Source organism: Polyodon spathula, chromosome 23 (assembly GCF_017654505.1).
Source record: "Polyodon spathula isolate WHYD16114869_AA chromosome 23, ASM1765450v1, whole genome shotgun sequence".
Taxonomy (NCBI): domain Eukaryota; kingdom Metazoa; phylum Chordata; class Actinopteri; order Acipenseriformes; family Polyodontidae; genus Polyodon; species Polyodon spathula.
In genome coordinates, this window is record NC_054556.1 from 11111918 (window position 1) to 11126876 (window position 14959).

Genomic DNA, 14959 nt, shown 5'->3' on the forward strand with positions numbered 1-14959 from the left:
ACTGTAGCCAGCCCAGTACTTGTAGAGATTAAGTTGTCTTCCCTCCACCTGTCTTGTCAATGCAGTGAGCCCAATTCCCACAGGCTTAAACCCACAACCTTCTGATCTCGAGTTGCCTATAGCGGATCAATACCCCATTGGGCTGTTATTCCCTCCTGGATTGACACTTTGGGTTTCGTTCAGTCGACTCTAGCTGTCTTAACCCCTTCCAGCATTCACCCCGTTCTCCCTTGACCCTTGTTTTATAAGCGGCAGTAAAAATCCATGATTATGTGTGTTCCTGTAAACAGAGCTAGTGGAAGAGCTCTCTGCTGCATGATGAATTAACTGGATAGAGACAGGTCCTTGTAATGCTAATGGTAAGGGTTACAGCAGTGTTGTCTGTGTTGATTTCCCGTTTCCTTTGACGGAGCCCAACCTTTGACAGACGAAGCGTCCGGCTCTGATAATTTGGCTCAGATATGTCTTGTGTGTGTTTCTTTACCATTAAGGTTGACTGCTGGCAAACATGTGAAATGCACAGAATTTCTTTTCTAGTGAGAATGTTGTAGAGATTTGCAAAAAGAATGATTCCTACCTCTCTAATTCTTCCACAGTTTTAGATTTAGACAAATATTTTGACGGTCACTGGTTATGGCATTTTTCTATATTTTTCTCTTTGCAGACACTGCCATTTCATGCAGCAGCAGGTGATTATGCATGTAACCTGCAAGCACTGTTGTACCCCAGAGAAGCAAAACAAAACTGAGGAACCAATCAAAGCAAGCCCCCCCCCCCCCCAACCCATGTGTTCAAATTTACAGGAAATGTCTTCTGTTTTTTCTACCATGCATTGATTAGATAGATTTATATTAAAGTGTTTACATGTGTAAGCAATGGCCATTTTGTTTGAAGTACAATTGTAAATACATTGAAAGGAAATTAAACCTGTCTTTCTCAGACAGTTTTTTCCTAATAGTTTACTGAAGATTATTTGCCTCCGGTTTGCTGAAGTGTCTTTTCCGTGGCTATTGTCTGTGTCTGAAAGGTGGGAAATAGAAGAGACAGGAGTGTCCTGCCCTGACCTCCTGACTGTGGTCCAGTCTTTCCTGCAATAGGATATGACCAGAGAGAGGGGATATCACGACTCGGAAGGATATTTTAGGGATGTGATGTGTAGCCATTACTTTAGTGAAAAGATAGATATCAAATTTGTAACTTTGAGTGTTTTAAAATATGGCCATCAGTTAAAACCGCCGTCTCTCGTTCTTCTTGCTCAGATTGATGTAATATCGGGAAGGGTTTGAACCAGGATGGGCATTTCCTGGTATAAAACAACCAAGAAATATGAAATGGGCAACATCTTGCACAACGAAAGTAAAACCAACTTTCAGCATTTATAGGATTTTATCGTTTTCTAACAGTGCGGATTTTGTGTCATTAAGCCCACAATACTAGACATGGTTCATGGAATATTTGGGGAGAAGCGAAATACATAGCGGTTGTACCCTTACCCACATATTTTCTGTGCAACCTTAGCATGAGGCGAGGAAGTCTGGAAATGGAAACCACATGAAATATCTTTTAAAAATCACAGTAACAGTAAAATTTCAGAAATTCATTTGGTATGACTTTGTGCCACACTGCCTTTTAGAATTCAGAATGTATTTTTTTTTTTTCAAATTAGGGGAGATAATAAATTGTGTTTGCATACACTTGCAAATCACAATTTAAATGACTGTAACTGGTCAGATGAATATGAGGCAGGTATTTTAAATGGTACACCATGTCAAGAAGCAACATTGAGATTGATGAGCAAATGCTTCCATTGACTTTTAAATTGAATGCAAATTAACTTACCAATCACTTGAAATAGATTATGTGCATCCAGATATGGCAAGTGATTTGCTTTATTTGTAATCGCACAAGTTTTTCTTTTTGCACATGTATCATATTAATAGTTCTTCATACAAACTAAACAAGAGGAGATATTGTAAGATTTGATTTTCTGAGTGATTTACTATACAGAAAAACCTTCAGCTATTTAACTAATATGTTGATAAATATTTGAAATTCAAAGTTATTTAACTGTCTAGGCCCTTGGGGAAACAGTTAGGCTTTTAAGGTTCCAAAAGTAACGTCAAGCATATAAAAAAGGTATAGCAAACTACAGTAAGTGTTGCTATTCAAATCGCCTCAAGCCCAAATGTTGACATTTGAAAACATTTCTCAGTTAAGGCCACTACGACAACCCCTAATTATTCAATGTTCAATTTGAAGCATTCTGAAGAAGCAAACAGTAAATGTGCATTCTATACAATATTTTTTTATATCAATTTCCTATTGAATTAAGTGTTTGAACCAATCCTTTCCCTTTGAAAGTGTTTATTAACTCACGTATTTTGAGGGTTATAAATTAAAGCCAATTGAACCAAAGCAACATTTTTATGACCAAAGGCTTGAGGAATTTGATTAATTTGGCTGACTTCCAGAGAAACAGATCTTCTCCCTTCTGCTCTGCCATGATAATTGAAATGGAGAACATCAATTGTTCTGCGTACATTGTCACTTTAGCCTCAAGTCCGTCGTCCACTTCATGCAGCTTCTGTGTTATAACATTCCACTTGGAACTCTGAAGCCTAGCAGCTGAACTAAGGATATGTTTTGGAGTGATCTCTCTTAAAGATTACACCTTTAATACCACCAGCCACAGCTGCTATTAAACAGTTAAACAAGTGGATCACTTCACTTGAAAACAGAACATTTCTGGAGAGACCCCCCAGTGAAACACTATATAAATCAGGATGATGACCTCAGTTTTGCTTGTTAGTTTGGAAGCACCTCCTGTTTCATGAATCATTTTAAATCTGTGACCCAGACTGTTTAAAGTGAGGAAAACTTTACTAAACGAAAAGGACAAAAGTGTGTTCCTGTCCTGAGTAACTAAACTGTGAGGCACTTTGGTCTTTTAATCCAGGAAATCCGCTGTTGCATTTCACAAGCTGCCTTCCCCATCCGCTTTCCCCTGTAACATAGTAACTATATAAATAAAGCTGCAAATGACACACAAAGTCTGAAATCACTGCTTTGAGGGAATGGCTAATAAATTATGTTGCACAGCCAGAAAACACATGTTACAGCAGTTGTGCTGTTTCTCTCCTCTTGTATACACTCCGCACTTTATTGTTGACCCAAAGCTCCAGTTTCCTTGGACTTTCTTATTTGTTTTACTAGAAGGCCGCAAACATGCAGACGAGTCATGTGACTTGATTGGGAGAACATTTTGCACCACTTAATGTTGGTTTCAACCACAAGGTCCCTAGGAGAGATTCCTAATGTACAAGTAATTGGGGAGGGAAATGGGAATAAAATCTGGTGTCCCCCCCGTCCCCCCCCCCATGAAAAACATTTTGCTTGAAATTTGAAACCTTTCATCTCAAGTAAAAATGTATTGAGCTGCATATTATTGATTCCATCTCTTCTTTTGGTTAATGTTTGTGGTAATTTTGTTAGTCTTTTGAAGTTTACTACAATATTGTAATGTTATTATGTAGTGTAAAGCCTTCATGGATGTGAAATGTATTTAAATATTTGTATATTTCAACTAAGGCAGTGGACTAAAGGTGGTAGCTTAGTCCTTTCGGATTCAATTTAATTGAAGTGCTGCTGTTTTTTTCTGAAATGCCAAGTCCTAAAGGTTCTCAAAGATTAAACGAGAAATAAATAAATAAATAAATACATTTGGGCCATTTGACATGACTCCACAGTTAGGAATGTGTGTACAGTAAGTGGTTAGCATACAAAACGGCTGTTGAGAGTGTTGCATGATGATTGGAAAATTTACACAGATTATGTGTGAAGACCCCAGAACACTTGTTTGTTTGAAACCAGTGATGGTTTTGTGCTGTAATTCACAGCTGGAATGCACAAGGAAGAGCACGAGACTCTAATAAATCTGATGGCCTTCCAGCTCGGCATGCAGGCTCTCGGCCAGATCCAAAACAATGTGTGTGTGTGTGTGTGTGTGTGTGTGTATGTCTTCATGTTTCTAAAGGGTCTGGATTACAATAGCCTTTAAACAGAAACTGCAACCATCTTTTCCATAGCCAAGGTCATGCACTCGCTACACCAATATTTATATGTTAAAATAGAAGAAACTACTGCTAAGACTGCCTTTTGAGAATGTAAACAAACTGGACTAAAGGACGTCTTTCTAAAAAGACTGCACAGAAGGCTAAACTAAAGAAATGTGTGACTAACAGGTAATAAATTGAGCCTGAATGTCATCCTGGCCATTCCTCGTTTGCCAAATTTTATTTTAAGGGTATTGGTCATATTCTGTTTGACCCTGACAAGTGTAAGTTATGTTTTTTATTACTGTAGCACTTAATCTACCACCCAGTCTGGTATGGGTATCCAAAATCCAGTACACAGAGGCAGTTACCGAGATTGTTCCTATTGGTTAATAAAGCGTGGTCAAGACATCTAGTAAATTTAGTTTCACTCTAGTTTCACTTTAGTGCCAGTTTCAGTAAGAGCTATTTCAAAACCTTGTTTTTTCACTATTAAAATGTTAATTTGCATGTATTTGCTTCAAAACAAAATGCATGTCGAATGAATAGGGAGTCTTCTCCTGTCTGTCATCTTTCACTTACACCTGCTATGTGCGATACGTAAAGCTTTCAGCTTGAAGACAGCAGGTGATTGAGTTTCTTCTTGGAGAAGTAAATTGTGTGGTAGATGATATTTTCCATAAAGAAAGCGGGCTGTTGTCTCGCTTTCAGACTGTGAAAATCCAGGATGAGAAACCTGCTCTGATGTCATTGTCTCCCACTCTGGCTGTTTGAGTACCCATTAATGGAGTTTTACCAGTTCATGTTTGGCTTTTAATTATATTGGGGTTATTTTATATAATTAGTGTGGGCAATTTATGTGATACCCCTGGTGATGATTGTTTCTGTTATTGCAAACCCAAAGTTTAATTAACCCGAACAATAAAAAACAAAACAAAAAAACTACTTCCTAAAACAGAAATTAATCTCTTTTTAATTGGTTTCCATTGCTGGTATTCCAGTTATAAAATTGAACACGCAGGATGCCAGTATTTTTCACAGATGGACTAATATCAGAAAGAATGGTTTCTACTAGCCCGTATTTGGTAGAAGTCTCCCATATAACTAGACTTATAATTACAACAATAAATTGTGCATAACTGTTTTGATTTTTAAACTTCAAGTAGAAATCCCTCATGAAGAAGCCTGCCTTAACTAAACAATTTTAAGTTGTGCTGCATTTAAGCAGTTGTAGTTGACATTTTTGTAGGCTACATTTTTTTTTGACTGTACAGTATAGGTAGAAGTTATAATACACAATGTTTGATAGTGTCTGTCACTCAAAAGTTGAATCCATAAAAACACGCATACACGCAAACACTCGTTATCATATGACGTAATAGACACCCCCCCCAGCTTTGTCAGCCACACGAAGAGCAGAACTGCTGGTTTTCACTAACTCTACTGTGCAGAATAAATGAATATTCTTTACTCCAGTCACTGTTAAACAAGCACTTTTGTTAGGAAATCAGGACTGTCCTGGCCATGTAGGGACTGTTGGCATGTATGTATATAGTATGTATATACCTCCCAACAAGACTTTTACTGCTAGTATATATAATAACCCTTTTACATGGCAAAGTCATTGTTCTGGAAACTCCTTTAACAAAATCTAACTGTTTCCTTCACTTTGACATGTGACTTAAATGGCTGCCATATTGAGGTAATGTGACAATTTTTGCTCTCCACTTAATAAAATTGCTAAGTGTTCTAGCTGTGTAAATGCAGATCAAACACAAGTTGCTGTAATAAGCTGTGGTGTGCAATGCATGCTCTGGCAATCCAAACAGACAGGTGGTCAACTGGCCCCAGAGTACTTGTGTTAGACATGCGTCTACACTGAGCCAACTGTGGCTATGACCAATCGCACAGCATCACTAGCGAAAGGCATCTGTGCTAGTAATGATGCAGTTTGTGCTCTGGAATGTGGAAGAGGTATCTCTGTAACTGGGTCTCCCATTTCCCTTCACAACTGAAGGACTCCAGCTATGGGCTAACAGACCTGTGTTCGTCTAACAGTTGAGCAAGTACAGCCATTATCAATTTCGAATTGGATTTAACTGCACCTTTTATTTTGAAATGCTCCAATTCAGCTCTCTTGTAATTGCCGCTATGTGCTTTCTATTGAAGTAGCCCCTTTTAACTGTGTGTTGACTTGGATGTCAGTGAAGTGTTAGACTGACTCTTGTGTCCCCCATGCCATTTTCTAAATGCTTTTTATATAAATATACAATTCAGAAGAGAGTTTTGGCTAATGCCTTCATCTGTGTGACGTGTTCGTTTAAACCTTTATCTGCTTGGCCTGGCTGAATGAGAAGTTTCAGCTTTTAAAGTTACAGTAATAGTACAGTTAACTGAGGATGCAGATTGGATTAGATCAGACGTCCACATTTGAGTTTGTTTAAAACTCTTTTTCTGGCTGACCCATGCCATTTCCCCTAAGGGCTTTCTGGTATTCTTTCTCCATCAGCCCTCGTTTCAAACACTTTGGACTCACAAACCCTGAACACGCCCCACAAGTGGGGCCTTGAAGCATGTTCAAGGCCTGACATCACTTGTGGCATGGAGAGGCGTTCATTTAGTATTCCAAAGCCCCCCACCCTAGCTGTCATTGGTGTTGAGACTATGCACCTGTTGTGCAATGTGCAGTTAATTCTAAATACTAATCCTCTGGCCCTTAGGTCTGTTATTACAATCCAAGTATCACATTTCCAATACATATCTGTTTATTTTCCTTAATGTTTTTAAAGTTCATTTAAACCTCTCTATCCTGTGGTTTGTTTTTTTGTAATTTTAGAACCTGTTTCTCAGAATATCCTAGTCTACCTAGCAACAGAATAAATTCCAGTTAAGTCTGGAAAGACCTGTATCTTTAATTGTAGAAACAGTTCACCTTTGTTTGTAATAACATAATCCTGCACATAGTCTATGGTTTTGGGGCTGTATACTCAGCTCCACTGAGGGATGTTTACTAATATAGCTTGGTTGATTTGCAGCTGGCTTGCTATATGAATGTAGTTGCGTTTAGTATGCCGATGTAGTTGGTCATGTATGCAGGGTTTTAATAGTCATTTTCCCACTTTGTGCTCTACAAGTGTAAATATACATTTTACTGTGTACACCAGTTGTCTTGAAATGGGATTCCATTGATTGTGATTTGTCCCTTACGTCGTAAAAGTGTTTTCTTGTTTTGTTGCGCTCTCCTCGCTCTAGCTCCCCCCTCTCCTCCTCTCCTCGCACTCGCCTCCCTCGCCTCCCACCCTCAACCCTCCTCTGGCCTCCTGCCTCTCCTCCTCTAATCCCCCCCCCCACCTCGGCCACCCCACTGCCCCCCCACCTCCCAAAACTCTCCCGATCACACCACCCCAGCCTCCTCTCTTCAGCTCTCTCTCCTATCTCTCCTCTCCTCTCTGCACTCCTCCTCTCGCTCTTCTCGCCTCCCTACTCCTCCTTAGCGGCGCGAGGGAGAGGAGAGAGGGGGTGGAGAGAGAAAGAGAGGGGAGGAGATAGAAGGAGGAGAGAGGGAAGAGAGAGAGAGGGAGGAGAGGAGAAGAGAAGAGAGGAGAGGAGAAGAGAGGAGAGAAGAGGAGAGAGGAGAGAGAGAGAGAGCGAGGAGGAGAGAGAGGAGGGAGAGAGGAGTCTCTCTCTTCTCTCTCTCTACTCTCTCTCTCTCTGCCCCTCTCCCGCCCTCCTCTCTCACTCCTCTTTCCTCTCTCTCTACTCTACTACCTACTACCGGGCTCTCTCTCTCTCTCTACCCTTCGCTCCCCTCTCTCTCTCCTCCCCGCACCCGCCCTCCCCCTCTTCCACTCCCCCGCCCACCCCCCCCCACCCTTCCCTCAATACCCTATCCCCCCCCCTCAGCCTCTCTCGGCTCTTCTCTCTCTCTCAACCCGTCCTCTCTCCTCTCTCCCTTGGCCCCTACCTCCCTCTCTTATTGAAAACACTAACCTGGAATGCAAGCAATTTTCACTCCTTTGGGACAGGAGAACAGAGAGAGGGGAGAGAGAGAGAGAGAGAGAGAGAGAGACCTACCTGGAGAGAGAGAGAGAGAGAAGATAGAGAGAGAGAGAGAGAGAGAGAGAGAGAGAGAGAGAGAGAGAGAGAGAGAGAGAGAGAGAGAGAGAGAGAGAGAGAGAGAGAGAGAGAGAGAGAGAGAGAGAGAGAGAGATCAAAGAAACAGGCTTGTGACCAACATGTACTCTGTTTAAATCCCAGCTCTCCACTGACTCATTGTGTGACCCTGAGCAAGTCGCTAAACCTCTTTGTGCTGCGTCTTTCGGGTGAGACATTGTTGTAAGTGACTCTGCAGCTGATGCATAGTTCACACACCCTAGTCTCTTATCTTGTAAAGCTCTTTGTGATAGTGGTTCACTAATCACAGAGCAGCATTTCTATACCTCTTATCTTGTGTATAAATGTCATCCCCTGCATACAATGATCAATATTTTAAAGATAAAATGCTCTAAATAAAAACAAAGCAAAATGAAAAATCCTGTTAATAACTTTGACCTCTGTTTTAATTTGGATAAGTAATTGTAACATATTACTTATCGATGACATTTGCTGTTAATGTCACTCAAACATCAGCGTTACAGACCAAAAATCAGCAAGGTGGTCTTAGAAGGTCCCAATGTCACTGATATACTCACAGCCAGATTTCGAAAATTGTCCTGTAAAAAGCTTTAAAGGATACGTCAACACTACATGAAAAATAAAACGTAAACTATCCCACCAGTGTATTTGGTCATTATATAATAATCTCTATGAGCCCAAAGATTTGCATAATGCCACACTGCCAATGAAAAAAAACAAAAAAAACTATACTGCTGTTTACAAAACTGATGCTTTAGCTTAAGCCAGCCTTCATTTGTGCAAATGTAAACAAACCAACCTCTTGCCATTTATTTATTTATTTATTTATTTACATTTACTATGGTTTAGAAAAGTCAAGCCTTTTTCAGGTTAAACACGTTGACCTGTTCCATCAAGGAACAGAATGTCTCCAATTAGGAGAGAAAACATTTGCAATGTCTTGCTTTTTTATTTTCAGATGCATACATGCAAATTTGTTTATTTTGCTTTGGTACTAAATGTAGGGTTGACTCGCCATGTTGTCGTTTCTGTTTTGCTTTGGGAGCGGGAGTGTTCATGACATTGGTATGAATGTTCAGTTAACAACGAATTGGGAAAGTGAGCCCAAGGCTAACTGCATAACTTTTTTTAACTGGCCATGATTATTTCACTAAAATGCCTATATTTACATTTGCTTGGCTTGGGAAGATGGCTTGTGGTTGACAGTGGGGTGGCGATATAATGGGTACAAATAGCATTGTTTTTATATTGGTGACATTTGGTCAGAGAGAATAGCTGGCGGTATGCAAGGGGAATGGTATAATGTGTAGAGAGAGAGATAGATAGGTAGATATATAATTCTCTCTCTCTTTCTCTCTCTCTCTCTCTCTCTCTCTCTCATATATATATATATATATATATATATATAATCTCAATATATCACTCTATATAAAAACAGCTAATTGCCAAACTGATTTTGTACTACTCTAGCATTAAATCATCTGTGTACTAATGAAATGTTGAATTGTGTGCCAGTTTTTTCCCACCAGGTATTTTGGATACAGAATGACACAATAGACTATTTTGCTGTGGTGCCATGTTACTAGAAATTTATACTGATTTATTTATAACATTTATTTCTAGAATGTAACCCACATTACCAGCGCTTGAGTAGTTAAACATTACTCTCCAAGCGCACATGCTTTTTCATAAAGCAATGTGTACAAAAAAACACAAGTCATCATAATAGCAGAACAGTATCATCAAATAAAAACTAAAGTACTTCAAACCCTGAAATAAACTGACGGATAAATATTGCAGCAGCCAATCCATGTCAACAGCTGTGTTCAGGTAATTCCTTTAGAAAACACGAGCCTTTATTTGCTTTAACAACCTCTGTTGAACACCACTGAAATGTACAGAATTGTATGGCTCGTGAATTTGGCTCTTCAATCTCTCTGATCTTATGTCGAAAACAGATTGTTGCTTCTGTCTGGACGGCAAATGACTACAGCCTAGACAATCTGGGGAAAATATCAAGTAGCCAGTTTAATTTTTGGCCAGGTCTGCTGGCAGTATTTAAAGTGTATGCATTTTGAGGGATTCATTATAACCGTGTGCCCGTAACCAAACCTTAAAATTCAGTTTCTTGTTTCTCTGCACACTTTATAAAAGACAGGCCTCACAGCAGAATGCTAATGGAGAAAAGCAAAACCTGTCCCAGATGTGACCTACATGTTAAAAATGTAATGTATATAAATTTGCTTAAGTACAAGTCACTTTCTGTGCGAGTGCTGTAATTGATATGCCATGTGCAATAAATCATGGCATTGCTATAGTATTCAAGCTATTCTCCCAGTAGACAGATTTACTGATGGTGTCTGGAACCTGTGGCTTTGCTTGGTCCAAATTCAATCCATGGGTCTGTAAGCTAGCCAAACAATGTTTCTTTAGCACCCGCAGGTACTCCAAGTCGTCTAGTTTGTTGTTTTGGCTTCAACAGACATCTTTGGATAATTTGGCGGGAAATTGCTGGCTGCTCCTTCGAGTCTGTGGGAGTTTGGTTTTCAATCAGTCAGTCCAGTTCTGTTTTTTCCAAGGAGGAACATATTTGCAGTCATTTTTATGAACAAATCTAAACTTTCACATAAATAAACCCTGAATAGTGTAATTGCATCAGTTCCCTGTTGGCTCTTAATACAAAGGTCAGTGATAATGACATGCATAACAAGTTGGGGGTCGGATTTAAATAGTGCATATGATCCATTAAGGATTTGGTAATCATGCCAGTATTTTAATAGGTTCTGTAGCATTTGCATGCAAATCATTGATATCTAACAATGGTGCCACAATATGATGGTGACTCATATTCGGCCCTAGAGATCTACAGTATTACTTTGGGTACCTGGGGCTAAATAACAGAGGATGTGTCTGTATATGTGTGTGTGTTGTTATGCAGCATGTATTTAGTGAAATGCAAACACATTTTTATGGTTTTAATTAAATGAGTCCAGCAATGTTTTTAAGGAGCCTTTTCAACTTGTCAGCTTTAGTTTCACAAACAAGGACGAATTAGGGGAACTGCAGTGCAAAATTAAGAAATTACATCATGTGACAAATGCCAGCTCATACAGTAAATGTTTTGTTCTGTTCAGATGAGAAAATTCTGGATTCTAGATACTGCAATGACTTTCCACTTGTAAAATAATTGGGCAGTGTGGCTTTCATTTAATTTCTGGTTTAAGAATCTCAATAACCTTAGGATGGCGGCTATTTATCTCTTGAGGGTGGCTCTCTTTATGGTATGGTTTGGATGAAGGCATCTGACAAATTAAATTAATAACAAATCATGTTTTCACCACCTTGATCAGAATTGAAGGTACATCTACTAGTCATTCCTTGGTTGCATCTAGTTTTTTTTTTTTTTTGCATATTTTTCCATTTTGCTTTATGAAAATCTGCTTGGCATCCCAGGCTAGCCATCTATTCTCCAAATTAAAAGCTGTTAAGAATTTCCCTTAAGGCCCAGTCGGTTTATTTTTTGTTTTTGGCACAACAGCCCAGGCTTTTAAATCGACAATGCATAATCAATATGACATGTTCCATCATATTTCATTATGTGCTTTTTCCCTTGCAGGTATCTTCATTTTGCCACTGCAGATGATGCGATAGATAACAGACAAAGAGAAGAGGACATTGGATCAATAAGTTATTTATTTAATTTAAAATTAAGAACCAGAAGGGAGAGAATTGCTCACCCAGAAGACGCCCAGAAAAATGAAAATACTTTTTGACAAAAATCCCTGCCCATTCTCTTACCTGTGGAGCCTTTTAATTTTAGGGGTGATAGCCTCAGCAGTGGCAGAGGGAACCCCATCAGTTTTCAAAACATTCTTCACTCAAGACTGGGGCCTGACACACTTGGTGATCCACAATAAAACTGGGGAAGTCTATATAGGAGCAGTCAACAGGATTCATAAGCTTTCGGACAACCTCACTCTCTTGAGAACTCACATGACTGGCCCAGTAGATGACAATGAGAAGTGCTACCCTCCTCCCAGTGTCCAGTCGTGTCCCCATGGCTTGGTAGTCACCAACAATGTCAACAAACTCTTACTAGTGGACTATACTCAGAATCGCATAATTGCATGTGGTAGCGCCTCTCAGGGAATCTGCCAGTTTCTGCGGTTGGACGACCTCTTCAAGCTTGGGGAGCCCCACCACCGCAAGGAACACTACCTCTCCAGCGTCAATGAGTCTGGCACCATGTCTGGCGTTATCATCAGTGGACCCAATGAGCTCAAGCTGTTCATTGGGACCCCCATTGATGGCAAGTCGGAGTACTTCCCTACACTCTCCAGCCGGAAGCTCAAGGTCAATGAGGAAGATGCTGAGATGTTCAGCTTCGTCTACCAGGATGAATTTGTGTCCTCCCAGCTCAAGATCCCCTCTGACACCCTTTCCAAGTTTCCAGCATTTGATATCTACTACATCTACAGTTTCAGCAGTGAGCAGTTTGTGTATTACCTCACCCTCCAGCTGGACACCCAGCTGACTTCTCCAGACGCTAGCGGGGAACAATTTTTCACCTCCAAGATTGTTCGCCTATGTGTGGACGACCCCAAGTTTTACTCCTACGTGGAGTTCCCCATTGGTTGCAAGAAGGACGGAGTGGAATATTTTCTTATCCAAGATGCCTATCTTAGCAAGCCCGGAAAGCACTTAGCTAGGTCACTGGGGATCTCGGAGAAAGAGGACATCTTGTTCACGGTCTTCTCGCAGGGTCAAAAGAACCGTGCCAAGCCACCCAAGGAGTCGGCTATGTGCCTCTTCACCTTGCGCAAAATCAAGGAAAAAATCAAGGAGAGGATTCAGTCCTGTTACAGAGGAGAAGGCAAGCTGTCCCTGCCCTGGCTGCTGAACAAGGAGCTAGCCTGCATCAACTCGGTAAGTGAATGAAAGTTTTTTTTTTTTTTTATTAAATTTGCTTTACAAATGTAGTGCTAGCAAAGAAATATTGGCGCGCACTGTTGTCTTCCTGATTGATTTCAAAGTAAGTTCTGATGTTTCTTAAGAAAATACTGTCCTTTTCTTCAATTAATAATAGGTTTATTATAATACATGCAGGAAATCTCTGTTCTGTCACTTCCTTAATTTAATTGTATAGTCCCTAGAATCTTTTCAGATCTGGTTTACTTCCCTTTATTGGCTTATGTACCATTTCCTTTTTCCCCTCCCCAACCTCCCTTATTGTGCATTTGAACTTTCAAAGTCTCATATTGGAGCCTATCCTCCATATTGTTCCACAGCTTTGGTAGTCCCCCTGTGTTTATTTGCTTGACAGTTGATGCTTACCAAGTGAGGATTTTTCTAAACAAATGTTGTTCTATAATGTTACAGCTAGACACTCTTGCCATTTCTTTTTCAATACTAGCTGTCGAATTGTGAAGGGCATTCCTACCCTTCCGAAATATCATATCCTTACAAGATGGTTCCTGGTGTCCCATGTCTTTGTAATATAACACGCCCCTATGTCTGCATCCTCCCAGTGGGCCAGGGATTTCATCCGCTGAAGGAGGTGTAGACTAGCTGTTAGTGCTTATCTGTCCCAGATTTAGCCTTAGTATTTATTCAGATCGTACATCATTAGCAAGTCCTTTGGATTTACCGTGTGGCACTTAGTTTTCTCTGCGCCTCCATGCTAATTAATTTATATTATCTTCATGCTGTCTCTCAGTCAGCGATCCCTGGGGAAATTTGAAAGCTCTGCCATCGAAATGCATATAGACAGGGAGATGTGGGACAGCATCCAGCATGCTGCCATAGTAAACCAGCTGCATAATTCAAAGTTTGTATGAGGACTTATTCTTCCTATCTCCTCACCTCAGACCTAGTGAGTAAGGATGGGAATCTAAGTTGAGGAGTTGAGTTACACTGATACAACTACTCGGATAACATGACCTTAGATGCATATGCCTTTTGTGGTGAATCCTCAGTGTTTGTCTTTTACTTGAATATTCTATAGCATATATTTATGTATGAAGGCATGCATCTTCTGTAGAGATGTATTGTTGGTGGTTATGGTCATATAAATATGAAAAGGGAACCTAGACCCAGTGACCCGACCCAGTTCAAAAATGTCATATATAAAATATAAGCAGTTATAAGACATTGAAGGTTTGGAGCAAATTTAAAGTTTTTCTCCCCACTATGCAGTTTATGGGGATATATGCCTATCCCATTGAAACCTGCTATGTATTATACCTGTCAAGCTGATGTGTTTGTATGTGCTTGTGCGTTATATTGCAACCTTGGGGCCAGACTGATCCACACACAGAGCAGCATATAAATTCAAGTGGTGTAATAAAATACTTGAGTCTGGCTGTGTGGTTATATGTACATAAAAATGGACCATAAATCAACTTTAAACACTCCACCCCAAATAAACAAAAAACAGAAAGACTGTTTAACTAATTTAATTGCACAATATAAACACTATCTCTCCCCCTGGGTACAAAGGTACTCTTCATAGACAGCTTTTATTTCATTGTCTTAACCAGCTTTCTTGTCAAGTGGCCTAGGCTGTACTGAGAACCGCAATGGGCAATTAAGTGACTTGGCCTGCTGCCAAGTGATGGCTGCAGCATTCTGAACTTGGAGGACTGGCTTCAGCACTTGATCTGCTGAACTCAGTCTTCAGGGTGAAACACAAATGTTAATGAATGTGTGAGTCTGCAGGGTTTGCTTTTTCAGGTTATATCAGCAGCACATATTCAGTATGGTTAAGAAAGATA

At 40.0% G+C, this 14959-nt stretch overlaps 1 protein-coding gene across 3 annotated transcripts in view; it reads left to right on the forward strand.

Moving 5' to 3' along the window:
- LOC121298001 (plexin-A1-like) overlaps window positions 1–14959 on the forward strand; it is a 202587-nt gene that overhangs the window by 12981 nt on the left and 174647 nt on the right. For all 3 annotated transcript variants that reach the window (XM_041224678.1, XM_041224676.1, XM_041224679.1), the window contains one exon: window positions 11803–13112. In XM_041224678.1, the coding sequence (XP_041080612.1) occupies window positions 11943–13112 (1170 nt within the window). In that variant the 5' untranslated portion in view covers window positions 11803–11942. The remainder of the gene's footprint in view (window positions 1–11802; window positions 13113–14959) is intronic.